Below are 17892 nucleotides of genomic sequence, written 5' to 3'. Positions count from 1 at the left end.
GGATGGGGAATGCTGGGTGAGTGTGTCATGTCTGCTAACCTAATTGCTAGTCCTATGCACATCCGTACACATCTTTAATTAAAGGTAGGCAACTTGCAAACTGCACACTGGGACTTCATTTGCATTTCATTGGTAATTCCTAGATCAAACTAATGGCATTCTGTAGCAAATAATCAGATTCAGATTCAGGCCATGTGGGGACAGTTTTAAGGTATCCTCCTAGGCCCCTGAAAAGTAAACAGGAGGGGGGAAAAGAATGCATTTCTTCTAGTAATGTTACAGCAACACCCCAGTTCTTCAGAAAGTCAGAAGGGTGAATTGTGGCAACAACCTTCTAAATACTGCCCAAATTAGCTGTAAGATCTACAAGGGATCTAATAGTGCAGACTAGGATTTGTACTGGGATTTGAATGCTAATTTTTCTATTTTAAAAGAGAAAAGATTTGTATTTACCCGTGAAAGCTCTTCAATATTGGTATATAAGGAGAAAAGTGATTTCATAGTCTGTCTGTCTACCTATCTATATATCACACTTCTTAACTGCCCATCTCCCTCACAGATTTTTCACAGTGATTTCTATAAAATATTTTCAGTCTTGAGATCACAGATTGATAATAATAATAATAATAATAATAATAATAATAATAATAATAATATATTAGATTTGTATGCCGCCCCTCTCCGAAGACTCGGGGCGGCTGTTAAAGTCCCATATGCTTTGGTCTCTTATACATTCTATCCTATGTGATTCTATGTAATATACATCCAAGATGTGTGAACCATTAGCAATAGGATTTCAAACTGCTTAGCTGCTTTAAAGTAATGGAAAAGAAAACTAAAGCAATTTTTTTTGCTAGTCAAATCAAGAAAATAAATTTAGCTTTAAGAGAGGCTAAACTAGGGACACAAGAGATAAATAGCTGATTATATGAGTTTATGAAGAGTTTAGAAATGGAATGTACTTACAATTCTTTTATCCACAATTCAGCCTCAAAGAAAGGTGTACTAAAAAGAAAACATAAAGTAGAAAGGATTAATGCTTAAATTCCATTGTAGTGCTAAAACAGAAGAAAGTATCAAGACCAGTACATTTAGTGCAACTGTGCACTTGGCAATCAAACAAAAATTTCTATCAAAATTTACTAGCAATTTCATAACATTTATCGGAGCCAGCAATTGGGAAAAGATCACACTTTCTGCTTAAATGAGACTGCTTATTTAAAAGCCATGGGAAACAGAATGCCTCAGTAAATGGTACTGCAAATGGACTACAGAAAAACTCTGAAACAGCAACAGAGTTGAAAAGCAGTGAAAATCTGGAGAAAAGTCTGAGACACTTTAACATTCACAGGGGAGGAAACAAAAAAAACTTCTGAAATTTTAGGTTTATTACCTAAAACCACAAAATTTGTACAAGATACTGATGCAGTAAAATGTTTTATTCAAAGTAAACTAAGGCCTAATGGACAATCCCAACATCAGAAATAAATCATGCTAAAGCCCCTCTGAAATTAATGGAGCTTTAAATAAATTTGCTCTCCTTATTCTGTTAGTCTAAGCTCAACCAATTTACTTCAACCATTTTTAAAAAATTCTACTCCCCTCAAAACAATAAATTGTACTTTCTGCAAGTCAGAAATCCCACTTGCCTTGGAGCTGGAGATCTGAAGTCTTTGCCATTTAGCATTATGACAGAATCACATCCTAGATTGAACAAAACAGGATGCAAGATTTAACATTACTCTGTGCCAATAATTTTCTCAGATTTATTCAGTTAATTTAGGTACCAGGCTGGAAGAAGTAACAAACCTGCATTTGAGAATTAACAGTGCAGATTGCCTGGAGAAATTAGTAAATTAAGAATTTGGGGTCAGGAAATAAAACCCGTAGTATTTTGAAGTATATCAGTTGCTTTTACCTTCAGTATGCACATCCAATGCTGGTAGATTTGTTTGTTGCATGGGTGTACTGGTCTTGGGATCAAAGTTAACATGGGAAGTAAAACTACAAACTGGTTGTGGTAGTGGTGTGTGAGACCGGTGCTCCTGCATACTAAGAAGACTGGATGACAGGTTGCCCAGAGAGGATCCACAAACATCAAAAGGTTTCATGCATTTGTTTTTGGTTTCTTTCGTAGTTTTTTTATTGGAAGCCCCACTCGTGGTCCTGAAAAAAAAAGCAAAAGGCCAGAAATTTTGGAAACAAATTTGTAGACAATCAGATTATTTAATATATTTCAGACACTCACAGGTGTAAAGACAGTAATGAAGAGGCCTTGGAAGCTGACAGATTTTTCCCTGTAACCATTTGAATCAGCTGCCTGTATATTTCTTTTTCTTCTTCCCGAACTGTCTGGGGAGAAAAAAATATCGCACATTACTAGAAAGTACACAGTACAATAGAGTGTTTACATAGAAAATAATATTTTATAAATGCAAAAGTGGCTTAAACTACTTTTACAAAGTAAGTTTGTATAATATGCAGAACAAATTAAGATCCTAAAACAAAAATCCATAAGCCTCATTCACCAGATACATGTGTATAGATAAGAACGATTCTACAGACATTTATTTATTTATTTAGCATAATGGCATTCCACAGAAAAGAATTTGGCTTATGGATAGTTGATTATTCTATGAACACTTATATTTAATACATCTGCAGCAATTATTTACAGGCATCTCTTAACAATACCTTCTTTTCTTATTCTTTTTTTTCCTTCTTTAGGATTTTCCCACCAAAACAATTCCTTCACTTTTTATTGTTCTGTTTTTCTAGCTCCTAGCTCCTATCTCAACCTAAAATCCAGTTGAACTAAAAGCAACCAGACATTTATACCAATGCTGCTCTTTTGTAAAATTAAGATAACTGAGTCAATCATTGTGATATATTTCAATATTACCTTGGGTAACACAAAATAGATTGGGAAAATATATAAACTTCCCACTGCAATGAAATTTAATTCTGTCTTCCTCCATCAAAGCAGATTCAATTTATTTCTGTTTTCCTTATTCACCTACCTCTTCTACAGTGCTGATGAACCTTCTTTGAGACTTCTTGGGACTTAGTAAGGTCCGACGATATGATGGATTAGCAACGGACTTAATTGGAAAGGATTTTTCATAGGCAGAAATTTGTCCATGGTGATTTGATTTTCCTACAAAGGAATTTGCAGTCATACTGCAGAAAAAATGATAAGTCTTTTTAGCTAGCCTGATAAAGACATTCGGGTTTTAAGTATGCTTCTATGCAATCTAGAAAAAGTTTTATTATCCTAGCAAACCATGATTATTCTATTTTTAAAAGACAATTTATACAGTATGGTGGAAAAAAATCATAATGAACTCAGACTTATATGCGGCAACAAGAAATGATGTGATACTGTGTTTCACGCTGTTCTCAGCTTAACAATGCTTTCTTGGAGGTTAACACTGATATGGCTTTCATGTGGATTCTACTGACATAAGGGCAGTCTGTATAAACAAATAAAGGATCCAAATAGTGGATTTTGAGGATATTTCACACCTGAAATATGGTATGCTAATGTGAAAAAGTAACCATTTCTTTGGCTGTAAAAATTTGCAACCAAATATTCCTGTAATTGTGGTTAGAAACTCAACACCCATGGTGAGCTGCTTCAATTCCAGAACATTTGAGGTTTTCAAATATGATCTGCTTATTTCAAGTCCTTCTAAAATGTTTATATGATGTTAATCTCTGAACTCTGACCTGATATTCCTCACTTTAAACTCTGAATTTAATGTTCTTCATCTAGACTATTGCCATTTGTATAATGGACATTATTAAGTCTATACAGAATGGAAGGATGGAAGCTTCAAACCTTTCCCATAAGCTCTCCTAATCTTCAACCCCTGGCCCATCTCCTGCTTGGTGTTGTGGCTCGGCTATTCTTAACCCATATTCCAGATGGCCTACTTGGTATCTAGCCCATTCAGTTGAACATGTAATACAAGGTTTTCACACACTTGTTGTCTTTTAAGAAAAGGAAAAATGCAAGTAATTTATATAATGCAACCTCCCAATCATGCAATTTAAAAGCATGATTACAGGATTCACAGCCTGCCTCAATTACTTTAATTGGCAAATATATATTTGTTTCATTTGTTGCTTCAAACTTACCAAATGATGCAAAGAACCAGAGTGATGCATTCTCTATTTTGCAGATATTTGTGAATAATGGACACTCCCTTCACCAATTAATCCATTAAAACTATTCCAGGTAGCAATAACAATTTGACTTATATACCGCTTTACAGTTCTTTACAGTTCTAAGCGATTTTACAGAGCCAGCGCATTGCCACTACAATCTGGGTCTTCATTTTACCCACCTCGGAAGGATGGAAGGCTGAGTCAACCTTGAGCCTAGTGAGATGTGAGCTGCCAAATTGCAGGCCGCTGGTACACTATACCAGGGGTATTTACAACAGGTCCTGTTACAGAGTCCTCAAAGTCAACATGATCACAATTCAGGCACTTGGCAACTGACTTGCAATTATGATACAGTGTCCAGCAACAAATGGCAACGATTGCCATTTGTGATCTTCATTACTGGCTTCCAATAAGCAAAGTCAATGGGGAAGCTGATAGGTCATAAACGGCTATCACATGACTGCAAGAGGGTGCAATTCACATAAAATTCAGCTAGACAACAACCATGAATGTTGAAGCTGTTATTGTAAGTTGGTGTGGTCGTGTGACCTTATGATTGTATTGCTTAGCACAGAGTTTCTAGTCCCAATTACCATCGTTGAGGACTGCCAGCATTTATATCCTAAGTAATCACACCTAAGCTTTGTTACATTTCAAAATGTTTCATATCGTACAAATCCTGCAACAGATAGAATTAAGGTGTTAATGAGAAAAATAAATGAGAAAAATGTATGTACCTTGGATTTTTGCGTGTTTCAAAATATACACTGCGACTTACTCTGGGCTTCTGTGAAACAGAGCCAAGAGAGCTGCAACTCTTCCACTGACCATTGGCACTTGTTCCAAATGTTTTCATTCCAGTTGCTGGACAGCTCTCAAAGTTTGGGGATTCTGCCAGAGAAGAAGCAAGGAATGGTCAGTAAGATGCCCATAATCTCTTACATTACCTACCACATTAAAAATATGTTTTCTATGTTTCCCAATATTTAGAAGTAATTGCAAAGATTTTAAATAATTTTCCAAAATATATTTTGAAGGGAAAAGTCAACTGGCTTTATGTTTAAACAAACTGCTTTGTGCTAATAATTAACTGGGTACTTTTATCTGTAAATTTGCTACAATTTAATCCCAGTTTAAAAAAATACTTTTAAAGAAAGTCACTTGGCTATCTGACTAATTTTTCTTACTAAACATTGAGTTATACTAAAATTTTACTTGGTTTTGTATTTTTCAGAAACAGATATCCAATATTGTAAAGATGCAAACCAAAAAAGTTAAACATGCAAAGAGTACACAAATGAACACATCAGAACATTCAATCAAAATACATACATTTTACAAGTATAAGTCTATGCTTGCTAAATTAGCAATGCCTTTCTTAAAGAACCTGAGTTCAGCCAAACTATAGAATAGGGGTATTAAACTGGTGACAAGCGGGTCGATGCGTCACAGTGCAGGCCATGCACACACCAGCTCCGCAAAGGCAAAAAATGTTGCAATATGTCATGTGACACGATCAGGTTTGACACCTGTGCTATAGTGTCTAAATCTTGGGAAGACCAAGTGGTTCTGGGTTTGGGGTTTGTTAGCTCAGGCAGAATTGCCACCTCTGGTCTCGGATGGGGTGGCACTAACCCCAAACAGATTCTGTGCGTAATCTGGGGGTTCTCATATACTCACGACTCCTGCTCAAAAAGCAGGTGGTGGTTGTGGAGAGGGGGACCTTGGTATAATTGTGGGTTGTGTGCCAGTCACGCCCTTTCCTGGACCAACAATCCCTACTCAAAGTCATTCGTACTCTGTTCACTTCCCATCTTGACAGCCGCACGAATCCCAGCGACCGGTTAGGTCCCAGAGTTGGCCTCCTCCGGGTCCTGTCAACGATACAATGTCGTCTGGCAGGACCCAGGGGAAGAGCCTTCTCTGTGGCAGCCCTGACCCTCTGGAATCAACTCTCCCCGGAGATTAGGACTGCCTCCACCCTCCTTGCCTTTCGCAAATTCCTTAAAACCCACTTCTGTCATCAGGCATGGGGAAATTGATTCCCCTGGGCCGTTTCCGCTTTATGTATGGTTTGTATGAGATGTATGATTGTTTTTATATTAAGGGTTTTAAATGGTTTTTAATTTTGGATTTGTACTATTTTTGTTGTTGTGAGATGCCCTGAGTCTTCAGAGAGGGGCGGCATACAAATATAATAATAATAATAATAATAATAATAATAATAATAATAATAATGCAATGTGCTCTACATGGGGCTGCCCCTGAACAGCATCCAGAAGCTCCAGTTGGTGCAAAATGAAGCGGCCCAAATGGTTTTGTATAGACCCTGGTGTGCACATGCATCACATCTCCTGTGGGAGCTGCATTGGCTGCCAATTTACTTTCAGGCGCAATTCAAGGTGCTGGCTGTCACCTTTAAAGCCCTTCGTGGCTTAGTACCAGATTATCTGAGGGACCGTCTCTTACCAGTCACATCTATGAATGTTGTCACCAGGGCGGGGGTGATTTTATTATATTAATTTATTATAGGATTCTTTTTTTTATTAGGATTTTTTAATGTGAGGTTTTATATTCTGTAAGCCACCTTGAGTTTATTATTTATTTTATTTATTTATTTATTACTTAGATTTGTATGCCGCCCCTCTCCGAAGACTCGGAGTTGCCATGTGCAAATAGGCGGCAATGTAAATTCCACAAATAAATAAATAAAGAAAGAAATAATAAAGAAAGAAATAACATACTTCTATTGAAGCCCAACTCTGAAAACAAAAATAGTCGCAGGGATACAGTAAATGGAAATTCCTGCTAGTAATGGGTATAATTACCAAGTCATCCAACCAGCAAAGTTGCCTCCATAAACTATGAAGAACATTTCAGATTATATTAGCTCTCTATAGGAATATGGCCTCGTGTTAAATGAAGACCACCCTTCTATTTAATGGCCACTTTAGATTCAATTATAAATAGTACGGTAGTAAAATTGAATCTAAAGAGTCCACTAGAGGAATGGTCTTCATTTAACACAAGGCCTTATTTCTGTATCATGTGACGTATTACCTAAATGTTAGAATCTTCTAATGGATCTTCATCTGTTTCAAAGCCAGTGCAACCAGACTTACCTGGATAGTAATTGAAACTAGAAGTATTTCCCGTTAAACATGTGGAAGGTCCCACCAAGTTGTTAAATTTGTTTGATAAAAACTAGAGAGACAAAAAATAAAGAAAATGTCAAGAAAAGAACTGTATTTAAAATATTTTCAATAAGTTCATTAGTTACAATTATATCATTTAAAAAAATAACTGTAACTCCTGGTCCCTAGTCTAAAATTCTCCAGTTACAAAATATAATGAAAGTTGATTACAAAAGATATAAAAATAGTACAAAACAATCTAGACATGGCTATTACAGTATTTCACAATATCTAGAAATTCAGTTCTAAAGAATTATTAACAAAGTTAGAAAAGCAAACATCAATCAGAGAAAGCTACTAGGTGGAAACAAGAAATTTATAAACAAAATGTTATTACTGTTTTGTGATTGTAAGGCAAAAAAAAATTGGATCAAATTAATAAGTACAGGTACTCCTTGCATTTATTCAAACACTGTTCAGTTACAATGGAGCCAAAGGATGGCATTTACAACCATCTTCACAGTTATAACTATTGCAGTGCCTCTGCCATTGATATTAAGTGGTGTGGTTACCCAATGATCATATTGCTTAGTGATTAAAATACTGGTCTCAATTGGTGCTAAGCAAGGACCACATGTACCAAATATTCTGTAATAAATTTTTTCAGCATTTTTATTAATCAGAGGCTTGAATATCTAGAAGTAAGATGATTAAAATCCTGATCTAAATAGCCAGAGTGACACAGATATGTTTTTAGCTTCTTCATTAAATGTAATTTCAAAATTAATTTCTGATCAGACATATATTGATTTATAAAAATTGCCATAGAGGTAAGAAAGCAGAAGTAGCCGATTCCCAAACCTTGTTGTCAGACAATGGATGCTGGTTGCCTGAAATAACATTCTGTTGCTCAGGAAAAGTCTTGAACACAGAAGTATGATTAGTTTGCATATAGTCCCCAGCATCCATCTTCATAGAGTCAGTAGTTTCATCTTTAATTTAAAAAAAAAAAGTATTATTTGAGGAAGAAGAATAAGCAATTTGTTTTCTTGCTGTTACAGATTCTATATAACAAAAGAGAAAGTATTAAAGCAATGATGACGAACCAATGGCATGGGTGCCACAGGTGGCATGCGGAGCCATATCTGCTGGCACACAAGCCATTGCCCTAGCTCAGCTCCAAATACATGTGTGTGCTGACCAGCTGATTTTTGGCTCGCACAGAGGCTCTGGGAGGGCGTTTTTGGCTTCCAAAGAGCCTCCAGGGGATGGGTGAGGGTGTTTTTACCCTTCCCCTGCTCCAGGGAAGCCTTTGGAGCCTGGGGAGGGCAAAACACAAGCCTACTGGACCCACCAGTAATTGGGAAACAGCCCATTTCCATCCTCCAGAGGGCCTCTGGGGGGGTGGGGGAAGCTGTTTTCGCCCTCCCTAGGCATTGAATTATGAATGTGGGCACTCGGGCATGCGCGATACTGCACGCCCATGCACTTTTGGTACCCGAAGAGAAAAAGGTTCGCCATCACTGTATTAAATAAAACATGTGAGACTTTAACAGAGAAAAGATAAAAAAGCACATCAAAATGCAGCTAATGTGTTAGTATTGTTCCACAATTTTAACACAGCAAAAGGTAACTATAAGAGCAAAATATTAAATATTGGCAATTTGGGGCTTATGAAAAAAAATAAACCAAAGACAAAACAAAGTATAAAAATTATACATATATGTGGAAGAAAACATCAATCCAGCAACATTGTTACCAAGTTATAAAAAGCTGCTTCTAAAAAGGAACTATATTTTAAAATATTATTTTTTAAAGGTAAATATAAGAGAGTAGATAAGGACCCTTTGAATATAACTAGTTCACACTCCATTAAGGTATGATGTATTTAATCATATTTTGCTAAATGAACCAAATGGTTTTGCTCATAATATTGAACTGCAGTTTACACAGCATAATGGCTATGTTCACATAAAATAAGCCCTTGCCTGTTCCCCAGCATATCACATTATAACATAGAAACATAGAAGACTGATGGCATGGTCCATCTAGTCTGCCCTTATACTATTTCCTGTATTTTATCTTACAATGGATATATGTTTATCCCAGGCATGTTTAAATTCTGTGGATTTACCAACCACGTCTGCTGGAAGTTTGTTCCAAGGATCTACTAATCTTTCAGTGAAATAATATTTTCTCACGTTGCTTTTGATCTTTCCCCCAACTAACTTCAGATTGTGTCCCCATAACCTAACAGAATATGCGAACCCAACAGATGGAAAAAGCAGGGCACATGTTCTTCCCTCACAATCTGATTATTTTACATAGATCCAGCAATATATACAGAAGCTGTGCATTGAAACCAGATTCAACTGAGTTTATCAAGAGATGAATAGTTGTGTGGTAGTTTTCACAAATCTACCAAAATTACTAATTGAGGCATATGCTGTATATTCATGATCATTAAAGAAACCACAAATGAAGAACAAGTATATTTGCTCTCCTGGATAGCAATTAACCATTAAGTTATAGAAATTGTTCAGAAATGCATTAATTCTTATACGTAAAATAATAAAGCTGATTGTAACTAAAAATGAATGCCAAATGCTTTAATGAGAAGTTTCTTGAGATGGTAGATTCTTAAACATTAATTTAAAATCAACAATTAAATGGATTAGTTTAGCATACTCACCCATCATTATACTTCTTACATAACTGACTCAAGATAATCAAACCTTCAAGAATCTGAACAGAAGATAAAGAAAATGTTTAACATTAAATAAGCAGATGAACCAGATGTCACTTTTTTTAAAAAAAAGTCCTAGTGGAAAGAGGAAAAAATATTTCTCATGCCATAATATTTTGTGATATAGTTGGTAGGATTTGAAAGCTGCTTTAATCTCCCAGTTTGCATTTCTTCAACTCTACTTGGGATGACACTACAAACAATATATCTGTCCTCTGAAAGCTGGAATCAAATTTGGTAATTTTCTCAAATACTGATGAGCTATTCCAGACTACCAAAAACATTTGAAGCATACCAAGTTGGAGAGGGCCAGTTGATATTCTCTTATGAAATCATATTAAAATATATCGATGAGCCATATTAACAACAGCAAAAACAGCTAATATAAAAAATGTACATCTTTCATCTATTTATCTAAGTTCTACATTCCCTCTTATGGTATGCTGGGGAAAAAAGCTATGATAGATTTGTAACTGAACTAATAAAGTTCAAAAATGATTTTTAAAATTTTTCTCAGAAAAAATAAAATGTCTTTTAAAAAGTCATTTTATATATCTATAAGTTGCAAATCTTAAGCAGATGTTTATTGGCTAACAAACAAATTTTAGGCCATTTCTCTCCTTCTTTATATATAAAAAAGATAAAGCCCAGCATCCTATCTTGGCCATAGAATATTTTTTTTCAACTCTTAAGTGTGTCAGCCTAAATAATAAATCAATGTCAAAATATTTTTGATACAATCTCTCCGAACCACAATACGTTTATACTGATGTTGACTTTAAAAAAAGAAGAGGTGTGTCTAACTTATACTCTTCATGTGCTTCTTGGTGTAACTAAAAATTAAGAACCGAACTAGTTATTCAGGATGTGATTATCCTTTTAAATTAGTCTACAATTCATGATGATAAACTTGTGGAGAACTGAAGGCAAACTGTAAGAGTCACAATCCTGAGTGTGTTATTTTCCTCCCACAATCAGATTCCCCCATTTTATTTTCATAAACACAAGCAAATGTAAAACAGGAGAAGCTGTGGGGTTATTCACTAGAGCAGGGGTCTCCAACCTTGGCAACTTCATGACTTGGTTGAAGAATTCTGGGAGGTGAGGTCCACAAGTCGCCAATGTTGGAGACCCGTGCACTAGAGTCTTCTATGTTTCTTAAACCAGCTATACTAGATGGACTTTACAATCCCATACAACTCTATGACAAATATTACCATTTTCATATAATTATTATAATTTGTTTTAAAGTCTAACCCTAATTCCAGATTGGTAACTTTATTGTCCCTTTAAAAATACGCTAATTGGCATACATTAAAATGAAATTTCATTTTATACGAATATGTATACTATATTGCATATGTATACTAAATATAGTATAGCATACTATATGTAGTATACTATACTATATTATATTTAATATATATATGCAATATAGTGTACATATATGTATAAAATGAAATTTCATTTTAATGAAATTAGTATACAGTAATACCTCATGATACGAACTTAATTGGTGCAAGGGGAGGTTCGTAAGACGAAAGGTTCGTAAGACGAAACATTGTTTCCCATAGGAAACAATGTAAAGTCAATTAATCCGTGCAACCAAAAAACCCCCCGCAAAAAAACAGCTTTCGGCGACTGCTGGGAAGCCGCGCGGCTGTTTTAAAAGGTCGTAGCCGGCCTGGGGGGCTTCCCAGCAACCTCCTGAACCGAACCCGGGGTTCACCAAAATTTTGCCTCTTCTTACGAACTTTGTTCGAGTTACGAACCGGCGTTCGGGAGGCTTCTGGGAAGCCCCGCCGCCCGGCTGTTACCTTTTAAAACAGCCGCGCAGCTTCCCAGAAGTCTCCGAACGCCGGTTCGTAACTCGAAAAAAGTTTGTAAGAAGAGGCAAAAATTTTCTGAACCCCGGGTTCGTATCACGAGTTGTTCGTAAGACGAGGGGTTCGTATCTTGAGGTACCACTGTATAGTATACTAATATAGTATACTATACTAAATATATACCTTAGTGCAGTGATGGCGAACCTATGCCACAGGTGGCACTCTGAGCCATATCTGCTGGTACGCGAGCTGTTGTCCTAGCTCAGCTCCAACATGCATGTGTGCCGGCCAGCTGATTTTTGGCTCGAAGAGGCTCTGGGAGAGCGTTTTTGGCTTCCAGAGAGACTCTGGGGGATGGGGAAGGGCATTTTTACCCTCCCCTGGCTGCAGGGAAGCCTTTGGAGCCTGGGAAGGACAAAACACAAGCCTACTGGGCCCACCAGAAGTGGGGGAAAGGCTGTTTCTGGCCTCCAGAGGGCCTCTGGGGGGTGGGAGATGTTTTCCCCCTCCCCAGGCATTGAATTATGGGTGTGGGCACTTGTACATGTGCAAAAGTGTGCATGCATGCTCTTTTGGCACCCAAGGGAAAAAGGTTCGCCATCATTGCCCTAGTGCAGGGGTAGGCAATGTTGGCTCTTCTATGCCATGTGGACTTCCCATAGAAGGGGAACTCCCAGAATTCCTGAGCTAGCATGTTTGGCTCAGGAATTCTGGGAGTTGAAGTCCACCAGTCACAGGGAAGCCAACTTTGCCTACCCCTGCCCTAGTGTATACTAAATACTAAACAATATTCAGGCTTATTTAGTAACAAAGCCTAAGTCTGAGTGCTGACACTAGAGGACAGCAAGGAGAGGCTAACATTTGTTTGGGGCTCTTCACATCCATTCTCACCAGTCAGAGCTGTTTAAGAACACGCCCAGGCGTGCAAAACCTCATGTTTAACTATGTGTTTTTGGTGACAACTTCCCTCAGCCCCAGGCAGCACACCAAAGCCACGATACGAGTTCGCGGGTGGTTAGTTCCAAAACACGCAGGTTTACCTACCTTTGCAACAGGTCTGAAATCAAAAATACATCCCACACACGTACATTCTCGAAATATGAAAACATCCGCAAGGGAACACGACTCACCGTCAAGCTCCCCTCAGGCCCGTCTTCCAGGGCCGGAGAGGTTAGAACGGAGGAAACTCCCGCGCTCGCCGTTCAGTCGACCGGCGCCGCTCTTTTATCTGTCAGTCACTTTCAGCCCTTCAAAAGGGGCGGGCGGGAGGGAAATAATGGCGGGAGCTCAGAGAAAGGGGCTCTTGAGGAAGGCGCGCCGGGCCTGGGAGTTCAGTGGAAAGGCGCGCTGTTACCATAGGGACACTTCCAGACCCCCACCATCCTCACGCCGGAAGCTAAATCGACGGCCATGACGGAGAAAGGGCACAACCGACCGCTTCTCTCTCCCCGCTCCACCTTCCCACTCCCCTGCTCTTTCTCCCCTCTCGGAAACGCCGCCCGCCCGCGGTCCTTTCTTTCCTTTCCTTTCTTTCCAACCGGATTCGAAGAGGCGGGAAAGCCCCCAGGACGCAGCCGGAAGCGAAACTACCTTTTCCGGTTTTCTTTGCCCCGCCCTCCCCCTCCCCCCTCTCCCCCTCCTCCCTCTTTCTCTCTTCCGGGGGACGGAAGCCGCTTTAGAAGACTGGCGGCGAAGACGGTGTAGACTTGGAAAGGGGCGGGGTAAAAAAGAGGAGGAGGAGGCAAAAAAAAAAAAACAACCTCGCGCGGCCGAAGAATCTTGAACTGAATTGGTAGGCGGAGGGGGCTGCGCAGGCGCGATAGCGCGCCGGCGGAGGCATTGGTGGGGTGGGCTTTTTCTTTTTCTTTAAGCGCGTGCGCATTTCTCGCTCGACCCGGTGGGAGCGCCCACGTGTTTTTGGTGGGTTTATTTTTGTGATATCTGCATCTTGTTCCATAATAAAACGGAGGATTTCCCGTGATTGCGAAAAGGGTGGAATGCATGGAGCGACTCGTTGAATATGAATGGGCTTCTTTCCTGACTCGTTAGAAACATAGATTGATTTATTGATTTATTTTGTCAAGTAGGTATTGGTAGTCTACAAAGATATAACAATGTTTATATATATACAGTACATGATATTGGTACTAATGATAGAGAAATATTAGGACAGGGACGGTAGGCACGTAGTGCACATGTACGCGATGATGATGATGATGATGATTATTATTATTATTATTATTATTATTATTATTATTATTATTGAGTCCCAATTTGGCAAATGGCTATTATTATTTTTAAGAGATGTGCCTGGAAATCTAATGGTGCTACCATAACTCATGTCGGGAGGGAGTGGAGTTCACCAAGCTGGGCAAAACTTTGTTCCAAGGATGGGCACTCGAGTCATGCAGATGGTTGGCGATCGACCCCCAGTTTTAGCCGATGTGGCCGGCAGCGGTTTTAGATTTCGGAAATTGCAGCTCCAAAAGCATCTGGAAATAAGGCAAAAAAGAATTTGAACATTTGAGATAAGAGTTTGGTCACGATTGGGATTAAAGCTGTTTTACTCTCCGGTGCTTTGTGTTCAGAGATGTTTTAAATGGATTTTTAAAAAATGATACCCTGTTTCCCCCCCCCCCCCCCCAAAAAAAATAAGACATCCCCTGATAATAAGCCCAGTCTGGCTTTTGAGTGTGGCAATAAGGCCAAGCGCATATTTCAAGGGTTCCGTATGTATATATTGAATGACGGTCTTATTTTTGGGGAAACACGGTATGTGTGAGCATCTCTGTGAAAGCTGGCCACAGTTATATTCTGAAACAAGGTGTGAAACTTATTTCTGAGTAAGCATATATAGTACAGGTTTGAATTGCACGTGGGTGTATTCACTGTGGTGAGCAATAAATTAGTAATACTGTGTCTCTTCTGGTGCATTTGCTGAGTGAAAAGCTGGGAATGGTAAGTACGGTAAATGCATTTTTATAGAAGAAATGGCCATACACGTTAATTGAAGGATGCATTGTAGTCTTCTACATTTGATCTTTTTTATTATACTTAGCTAATGAGTGCCTGAGGTTTCGTGATGTGAGTCTGATATTAAACTTGGTTTGCGGTTTAAGATGAAGCAACTCTAGCTCCGAACACAATTCAGGTTGCTGCAAGATGCGTTACAGACTGGTTTTATTTCTGCATGCGTGAAGAAATGCTTAACAGCCACCATCCTGAATCTGTCATCATCCAGATGGATTGGAAAAATAAATAAATATGTATGTCATGAATCATCCAGATTTCAGAAGAATTCAAGAGATTCCAGACTCTGTCAGAATAGAAAAGTCTAAATAACTGTAGTCTACACATATGGAGAGTGCTGAACTATCTGGATTATAGTACACTTGTTATTTTTTTTCTTTCTTCCTCTAATAGAATTCATAGATCAGGATTATCTTGTTTGGGTATAGACCTGTAAAATAGATCTTACTTTGGGAAAAGATATCTACTTTTGAATGTATGTACTTGCAAGCCAGCGCCACAATTTCAGTGTAAGGACATGACTATTATATCCACCAATAAGAAAGATGTGTAATAGAAGTAGCTGTCTGGAGCCTAATATAGTATCTATAAATACCATACAAGACAGCACTCATGTCCCGGTTATGTGGTTTTCACTGGACCTCTCAGTAGCAGGGTCCAGCCTTTTCCTTTCAGTTTCTCTCACATTTGCAGCTGTAATCTTTTTAACTTATTTGTTCTCCGAAGAAAAAGAAGAACAATCAGGTTAGTAAGGTTGCTTGTTTTAAATGTGCTGGATTTTGCTGCTGAAGCATCACAGGGTGTTCAGACATTGGATCGCATTTGGTCTGTTCATGATAAAAACCACTGATTCATGTCAGGAAGTGTTTCCATAGAAAATATGGACAATTCTCCCTCAGCTTTGCAACTAACCCAGGCTGTTTTGTCTGCTCTGGCAGGTCGGGAGGAGGGGAAAAATGATGCAGGATTTTTAAAAAATAAATGAAGTCATATTTACTTTGACCCAGGATAATGATCTTTCCAAAGTGGATAAATATACCATAGTGTGCAACTTAATACTTTGAAAGAAAACTGACTCCAAGTTGGTACTTTATATGAGAATGCTGTGCTGCATATATGTTGAGGTAAAGAGAAATGGTAAAGTGTTGCAAAATATTTTCTCATATATTATTTTACCACACTTATGTGCATCTTAATCTATAAGATTGAGAGCCCTGTTTAATCTTTGAATATGTACTTCTGGCCACAGTCTTAACAGTGAGTGGCACCACATCAAGAAACTAAATTTGTTAAATTGAATCCAATGAATTAAAAACAGTTAATTTCTCTGCACACAGTAAGTTTCCCCTTCTGTTACATTAACAATTACAATACTGTACCTGGTATCTGTACCCAAAATTCTCAGGCTTCAATTTTGGCAATTCTGCTTAATACTAATCTGTCTGCGGAGTTCATATATGAGTCTCTAGGCTGAATCAGTAAAATGTCTTAGCTGTATGAACTGATTAAGGCTGGTGTATACAGTGTTCCCTCGATTTTTGCAGGTTCGAACTTTGCAGAAAGTCTATACCACGGTTTTTCAAAAATATTAATTAAAAAACACTTTGCAGGTTTTTTTTCCTATACCACGTTTTTCCCCACCCGATGACGTCATATGTCATCGCCAAACTTTTGTCTGCCTTTAATAAATATTTTTTTAAATAAACTTTATTAAATAAACATGGTGAGTAATAATCTGAATGGTTGCTAAAGGAATGGAAAATTGCAATTTAGGGGTTTAAAGTGTTAAGGGAAAGTTTGTGATACTGTTCATAGCCAAAAATAGTGTATTTACTTCCACATCTCTACTTGTGGAAATTCGACTTTCGCAGGCGGTCTCGGAACGCATCTCCCGCGAAAAGCGAGGGAACACTGTAATACTAAGTCTCACTAGGATTCCTTGAGAAGAAAAGTTCAAAATAGGCGAAGTGCTGATGAACATTTTCAATTGATAGTTTTATATTTCATTAGCAAAGTGATATAAGTCTTAATACTGTGACTTATTTGAATGCACATGTTTTCATCTTGTTCCTTAATCTACGTCTGCAATTCTTTCTTGCTTCCTAAAACATGACAAAGGTAGTTTCTTTTTCTTTTTTAAGAGATTGTGAAGAGATTCACTCCAGCTTGACTGTTACTTGCTAAGTAATGTGAGCTCTGCTTGGAAGTGGTGCACCATAATATTCATTCCCCCTTCACTCACTGAGAAACCTGTTTAAATTACATTCCTTATTTCTATGTACATTGTCTTCTGTGATTTTTTTAATTTAAGTACTATATGGACAGATCCACTATCTCGTCTGCCCTAGAACATATCTTTTACTTTGTGCCTACTACATTTATTCAGATTCCAGCTCCCAGAGCCTCAAATCTTGAAAATGCAAGATGAAGCAGGGGGTTGGACTAGAAGACCTCCAAGATCCCTTCCAACTCTGTTATTGTATATTATTCTAATTAAGTGAAATTGCTTGGCCTATCATTCTCATCCCAGATTCCTTGGTGGACCTGTGGCTAGAATGCAGTATTGCAGGCTAATTCTGCTGATTGCCAGAAGTTCAATTCTGATCTGTTCAAGGTTGACTCAGCCTTCCATCCTTCCGAGGGTGGTAAAACAAAGAGCCAGATTGTTAGGGTCAATATGCTGATTCTGTAAACCACTTAGGGCTGTAAAGGACTGTGAAACGTACATAAGTCTAAGTACTATTGCTACTCTAGTAGTGGTTCTAAACAGCAAAGAAAAGAATCTCCCAAGGTGTCACCCCACTAGGTAGACCAGATCATGAAATCAACTCTACAAGATGGCTGAAAATATTTTTATTAGAATTATCTATATTAACAGATTATTGCATTGTCCTTCCTCCTCTTCCTTCAGAAGAAAACTTCAGAATAGGTGAAATCCTGATGGACATATTCAGTGAATTAAGGAGGTGTCTGATCTGCTTCCAAA

General features: G+C 38.1%; 2 protein-coding genes across 5 annotated transcripts in view; one reads left to right on the top strand and one right to left on the bottom strand.

Annotated features, from left to right (window-relative positions):
- SENP1 (SUMO specific peptidase 1) overlaps positions 1 to 13502 on the bottom strand; it is a 33952-nt gene extending 20450 nt beyond the window's left edge. The window contains exons 1-10 of one of the 2 annotated variants that reach the window (XR_011558135.1): positions 13007 to 13406; positions 9997 to 10049; positions 8166 to 8296; positions 7293 to 7374; positions 4908 to 5061; positions 3021 to 3180; positions 2249 to 2352; positions 1919 to 2166; positions 1650 to 1704; positions 967 to 1005 (exon numbers count right to left, since the gene is read on the bottom strand). Coding sequence is in view for 1 of the 2 variants with exons in the window: in XM_070740897.1 (XP_070596998.1) it covers positions 967 to 1005; positions 1650 to 1704; positions 1919 to 2166; positions 2249 to 2352; positions 3021 to 3180; positions 4908 to 5061; positions 7293 to 7374; positions 8166 to 8296; positions 9997 to 10003 (980 nt within the window). In the remaining variant the exon portion in view is untranslated. Of the gene's footprint in view, positions 1 to 966; positions 1006 to 1649; positions 1705 to 1918; positions 2167 to 2248; positions 2353 to 3020; positions 3181 to 4907; positions 5062 to 7292; positions 7375 to 8165; positions 8297 to 9996; positions 10050 to 13006 lie in introns of both variants that reach the window. The other variant, XM_070740897.1, reaches the window with a different exon arrangement.
- A 27-nt stretch (positions 13503 to 13529) lies between these two features.
- Positions 13530 to 17892, top strand: part of PFKM (phosphofructokinase, muscle) — a 71039-nt gene continuing 66676 nt past the window's right edge. Inside the window, exon 1 of one of the 3 annotated variants that reach the window (XM_070740896.1) lies at positions 13530 to 13668. The gene's annotated coding sequence lies outside the window, so the exon portion shown is untranslated. Of the gene's footprint in view, positions 13669 to 13762; positions 13797 to 13894; positions 13960 to 17892 lie in introns of those variants that run through there. The other 2 variants (XM_070740894.1, XM_070740895.1) reach the window with 2 other exon arrangements.

This window comes from Erythrolamprus reginae, chromosome 2 (assembly GCF_031021105.1).
Source record: "Erythrolamprus reginae isolate rEryReg1 chromosome 2, rEryReg1.hap1, whole genome shotgun sequence".
In the NCBI taxonomy this organism is placed as follows: domain Eukaryota; kingdom Metazoa; phylum Chordata; class Lepidosauria; order Squamata; family Dipsadidae; genus Erythrolamprus; species Erythrolamprus reginae.
The sequence above is the reverse complement of the archived record's forward strand: the minus strand, read 5'-3'. Positions and strand labels throughout refer to the sequence as shown.